Below are 6,002 nucleotides of genomic sequence, written 5' to 3' on the forward strand. Positions count from 1 at the left end.
GACTAATTAAAAATAAAAAATAAATCATCCCTTAGGTATCACTTCTGCTTATCTAATTGTAATATAAACAATATTGCTCTGTCAGCCAGAGACTGCTCTGAAACCTGGAACAAGGTATAAAAAGGATGGAGGCAGCACATACTAAAACTCTTGAAGGTGGTGGGTGGAAAGAAGATTTCAATAACAAGTGTGGAGTTGGTGAGGGAAATCTAGAAGTTAAAAGGGAAAAGCTTGTTTTGGTAAAGGAGGTGAAACACATGAATAAATACCTGATTCAGATAGCTGAGGAAGGTCTCGTGCAGATGCCAGATCTGGAGTCAGCCTCTGGTTAGGAGGATAGATCTGAGTTGGGTGTTATGGAAAACTGTGCCCTATGGCTTCAAGAAGATTCTGTCCATGAAAAATTCATTTATAGGAGCTGATAACAGAAAACTTCAACTAAATCATAGTCCTTTCCTCTTGCCCTTTTTTACAAGTGAAGTGCTTGCAGCACACTGGGTTACTTAATTTGTGCATGTATCTCGAGGGCAGTCTTCCATATTAGAGTATGATGAAGCTATAGACAAACCCTAATTTAAAACAGGATATTTTGCAATGTTAATACAAAAAATTCCTCTTTCTTTGCTAGGAGTAGAAAAGATGAAATCCATGTCACAACTTGCTGTTTTATCAAGACGATGGAGGCCGTCAGAGATGAAATTAGATTCTTTCCAGGAAGTAGTACTAGAAAGCAGCAGTGTCGAAGAATTAAAAGAGAAGGTAAAATGTGCAATGCGATGCAAGTTTCTTGTGATGACCAAGACCCTTATTGATGTTCTCTGGTGGGAAGCACAAGGATGTCATAGCTCCAAAAATCTTGTTGCATGGTGATTGTTTTTCCCCAGGAACTGATAACTTATCCCATCCCATTACCAAACGACATGAATTATCAACTTTACTTCTTAGATTCTGACAATGGTCTGGTCTGAAAGTATTCAAGTGAATACATGTAAAATAAGTCATATCTTAAAGTTTAAGCAGCTTAGTAGTACCTTTGTCCCTTATCCTCAAAAAACACATGAAAGAAAAGCTAAGCTATTGCCTCTTGGTGTTTTTTCAAGATAATGTTTTGTTAATCCAAAATACCAAACCTTTCAGCCTCCTCATATTTGAATTTGACAGCTGTTGCTGTATCAAGTAGGCTGAACTGTTTTGGTTGGAAAGAAGTATGGCTGTGGTATGGTTTGGTTTTGCTTAAGGCCACGGTGCTCTAACAGGTAAACAGACCTGTCACAGCAGACCTGTGTCATCCCAGCAGAAATCTGGAGCAGGAGTGATTCCTGTTGAGACTGTTTTGTTAATGCATTGTATCACAGGGTTCCACATTTGGAGAAATGTTTATTTATACATTGCAATACCCAATTGTTAGGAGGTCACCTTGGATGTTGAGGTCAGAAAAAATGCTGGTGTCAGTGACCCTGAGAATTCATAAATTAGGGGTGTTAGTTCACAGGCTGGGTTTGTGTTGTACACAGGTTAAGCTATGGGCTGCTTTCTTGCATTCCTCAGGTAGAAATGAAGTCATGACTACAAGTTCTTGCATGCAGTCAAGAATTCCTCCTCACTTACATCTGAAAAGAGTTGGCTGCCTTTGTTTTCTTGCCTTAAGAATCGATGTGCAAGGAGCAATTTTATTTTCTGAAGTTTTGGTAGGAAGTGCAGGTGTGTGGAGGTGGATCTTAGTCATGCATATTTTCCAGCTGTGCCTGCTCCCAAATTGACTGGATAACACATTCATGTCACAGAGGTTTAACATGAGGTGCTTGGTCTCTTTGTATCTTGGAACTTGAATGTTATTAATTAATTGTTTCTATGAACTTTTTTTGTCTCCCCTTCAGTATTAAGAGGAGTGTGATAAAATGCTGTCACAGCAAGCGTCACTTGTGACACACAGGTCACTTCAGAAATGTTAAGAATGTGTACTTGTCACTTTAATTTTGTACATTGGAGGACTTGCAGATAATTCGACTTCTAGATTTGGCAATTATTCACTTTATGTAGACACTGTGTAATGTTGCTTTGGAATAGTATTAAATCCACCATTTCTCTTCACAGCTAAGTGAAATAAGTGGAATACCCTTAGAAAACATCGAATTTGCAAAGGTAAGAAAGATTTTATGGTTTTTTACCTTTTAATGGCACAGATGTGTGATTATGAGTTTTATTGTATTCACTAAGTAATTGCTTTTTCAGGGTAGAGGAACCTTTCCCTGTGACATTTCCATACTAGAGATTCATCAAGACTTGGACTGGAATCCGAAAGTATCCACACTGAACGTCTGGCCCCTGTACATTTGTGATGATGGTGCAGTAATATTTTATAGGTATGTATTTCATTACAGTATAATAACGCAAAAAAAACCTGTGGTTAACATTTGTGGGGTGATGTAATGGAGAGGAACATAAAATACTCTTTGTTACCTTAAAAAAAAAGGTTTGAAAGTTTTAAAAAGAAAAGGTTTTAAAGGTTTAAAAGCTCCTCAGCTTCCTAAAAGCTTGAATATTAATTAAGGTTAAGAAAACAAGCACTGCATCTTTTTACTCAATCCTCTGTCCCAAACCACTGAAATTCAAGCTAGTTGCTATGCTTGAGTGTGTATCTGGATTTAATTTCTTAAAATAGAACCATATTCCATGTGGAGTTAGTGAGAGTCTTGCTGTAGGTTTTGGAGAGCAAGGATTTTATTGTCTGAGTTTATTTCTTTGAGAAATTAATATGGATTCTTTTTTAAAAGCCTGTTTGCTAACAATTTTGTTAACGTGAAAAATGTTGATCAGCTGGTGGCAGTAGCCTGGGGCAGGAGTTGAGGACTGAGAGCTTAAATATTGTCATTTCTCCTAAACTTGGTTGGTGGGGCAACCTCATGGGGCACATTGCTGTGGCATTTTGCATAATTGCATGTGAGCTGGAGAAAAACAGCTGGTTAATAATCTGCTGGTCCTGATGAAAATGACTTGGGAGAACATCTGGTAAGGACTGGCTGACACACAGCTTCCAGCTGTTGGCACTGAGACCAAAAGCAGAGCAGAGCTGTGGTTGTCTATAAAGAATAGGAGTAAGAGAGATGGAGGAGTATGGGCTTGTTTCTTGCCCTGGTTTGTACAGGCAGAACACTGAATGTTTCTGCTGGAAAAGCAGGTTTAGGCACATTGCCTGTTCCTTCAGAATAAAGCAATCCCTGAAAAGTATTATGCTTAGTTGTGGTTTTTACTAAGTTGCTCCAAACCAAAAAAAAAAAAAGCAGAAGTCTACTTGTGGTTACTGTATTAATCTGAATTTGAACCTATGTTTACATTTTAGAGATAAAACTGAAGAATTAATGGAATTAACAGATGAGCAAAGAAATGAACTGATGAAAAAAGAAAGCAGCAGACTCCAGAAAACTGGACACCGGGTAACCTACTCTCCCCGTAAAGAAAAAGCACTAAAAATTTATCTGGATGGAGCACCAAATAAAGATTTGACTCAAGACTGATACTTGCTATAGCATTTTCCCTGGGGAATTTTTTTTGTTTCCAATCAAAAGGTTCACTACTACTGTGTAGTGCCATTACGGCAGGACATTCATTAGGTGTAAAGCGCTGACACCAGCACAGCCGGGCGGTGCCGGCCGCAGGCAGGGCCCCGCTGGGCACTGTGGGACTTGGAATCATGTTGTGCACTAGAGTCAAATGTACTGTAAAGCTAAAAGGGATGTGCAAATAAAAGATTAGAACTCAAAAGTGGGCGGGGAGGGAAACGAGTGGAAATTGTTGAGGACAGTGTGCACATAGTAGCTAGTGAAACTAGCCTCCAACAGGATACTCATAGCTTAATAATAAAAGCTGTGCAAAGGCCATGAAAGAATCCTTTTCTCTGTTTGTTTCACTGATACACGCATTACCTCATCAGAGAGTCTGGAGTAAATGTTAACACATTGGTTCTAGGAAGGCAGCGGGGAAGGGCCGGGCGTGGGAGTGCTGCAAGTGTCAGGTTTTAGAATATTCTTCCATAAAACAGGGGGTCTGAGAGGTGTCTGCAGGAAGCTGCTGGCAGGCGTTGTTTGTTTGCAGAAGTGCTGTTGTTAAGGTAAAGTGGTTTTTAATAGGTTACCAATGAGCAGCTCTAGTGTATTGCATTCAATGTGTAAATAAAATCTGCCCTATCCATTTACCGGAACTGCAGTTCAGCTATTTACCATGCTATTCTTTACACATATCAGCATTCATTGTGTACATTTGGAAGTATAGTTCCCTATTTAAATTTGTATTCATTTTATGTTTGAGGATGCTGGGTACTTTAGGGTTGTACTTCCCCTTGTTAATGAAGTTTTGTTCTGTTCTGCTACTTTTTGTACATTTTGTTTTTAAGACAAGTTTGCATCTTCTCCACCTGCTGAAAGTCAGTTTATTTTTTCCCAGAGTCGATTCCATAGCTATATGTAGTCAAATACTGGGGCAACCTCTTAACACCTCAACGTACGAACTCCGTAGTTCAGGCTGTGGTGCAGAGACTGATGCAGTCAACATGATTTCATTGCAAAGCCTAGGAACAGCAATTTTTTGCTTTGGTCCATAAAGATCAATAGAGAACAATTCTCCATAGTTTTTGGAAAAGCCACCTAATTTATAACAATCAAAAGATTTTGGTAAACTTTTTCATGCCAGATGCTGTTTACAACAATGAACATGCCAATAAAACATTTGTTCATTCTGTTGTGTTATTTTAATCATTAAATGCTGTGGTTTTTATTTAAAAAGTTACGGAATTGTTTCATGGAAATACAGACTTCCCCAAGGCAGTGCTGGAATTGCAAGGTTGTGTGTTTGTGTGTATGTGCACATCCCCCTCCATGTACAGAGTGTTACAGGAACTGGTTTCTAGTCTGGCTGCTGCTCCTCTTTACATTCACACCAAATTTTTCAACTGTGAGTTTCCTTTTCCAGAACTGAATTTCTCACCAGTGAAACCTCCAAGTTCCAAGTATGATTGGCAGCTAAATTCTGCTCCAAAGGAAAGGGGTGTTCAATAACAGAACCTTCAGTTCTTCCTTGCATGCTGGCCCACAGCAACCTAAAAATTCTGAGGAATCTGGCAGCTTGAGAAGCAGGGATTGCACAGAGGCATTCCTTCATTATTCCTCTCTGGACTGTCCTATTCTGCCTCTTGGCCAACATATGTGAGGTTGGAAGTGGGGGCAAAGGGAGCAGAGAGGGAAATACCATCTCCTGGGTAGGGTACTTCATTGAACTACCATCTACCACAGACAAGAGACTGCTAAAGCATCCTTAGAGCTTTTGGAAGAGAGAAATGGATCATGAATTTTCCTCAAACTCGGGTATTTGGAAAGGCAAAAATGTAGAGACTAAATTTGGTAGTGGCAGCACCAAGAACCTGAAAGAATAATGTCCTTAAGAGGGCAGTATTTACAGAGTTACTGCTCTCATGGATATGTTTTTAAACAGGAAAACAAGAGTGGCATTTAATTCCTTCTCTTTGTATAGATGGGGCTGTCTAAAGCACAATAATTTTATTAGGGATAGAAAGGGAGGGTAGGCTCAGTGAACTCTCAGAGATGATGTCTGTGTGTGTGTGTGCTGGTGTGAGAACGGGTTGTAGAATCCTTAAACCAAAACTAAGATAGTTAAAATGAAATATTATCCTCCCTGTTTATAATGATAATGGCTATTAATTCTGGTACCCAAGGAATTTATTGAAAAGCCTTTTTACACTGGAAGTGGGGAAAGATGTGCAGATTGCTGGCAGAGTCTTACACCTGCTCTTGTTATTGCACTCTGCTGTTCCAAACTAGACATGAGCAATAGGGATTATTTGGGAAAAAGCACCATGAAAAGTTACTTGGCTGGAACCTCACATCTTATTTTACCATGTGCAACAACAGATGGTGAAATCTCTCAGAAAACCATTAATAGTGGAGGAGCCATGGTAGCAAACTGGTAGCTGGGGAGTTTCAGGGGTCAGA

The 6,002-nt window shown here is 39.4% G+C and overlaps 1 protein-coding gene across 5 annotated transcripts in view; it reads left to right on the forward strand.

The window, feature by feature from the left end:
* Positions 1-4,748, forward strand: part of USP47 (ubiquitin specific peptidase 47) — a 52,990-nt gene extending 48,242 nt beyond the window's left edge. For all 5 annotated transcript variants that reach the window (XM_053979182.1, XM_053979184.1, XM_053979186.1 and 2 more), the window contains exons 25-28: positions 629-759; positions 2,095-2,142; positions 2,233-2,363; positions 3,341-4,748. In XM_053979182.1, the coding sequence (XP_053835157.1) occupies positions 629-759; positions 2,095-2,142; positions 2,233-2,363; positions 3,341-3,515 (485 nt within the window). In that variant the 3' untranslated portion in view covers positions 3,516-4,748. The remainder of the gene's footprint in view (positions 1-628; positions 760-2,094; positions 2,143-2,232; positions 2,364-3,340) is intronic.
* The last annotated feature ends 1,254 nt before the right edge of the window (positions 4,749-6,002 follow it).

Source organism: Vidua macroura, chromosome 6 (genome assembly GCF_024509145.1).
Source record: "Vidua macroura isolate BioBank_ID:100142 chromosome 6, ASM2450914v1, whole genome shotgun sequence".
NCBI classification, from domain to species: domain Eukaryota; kingdom Metazoa; phylum Chordata; class Aves; order Passeriformes; family Viduidae; genus Vidua; species Vidua macroura.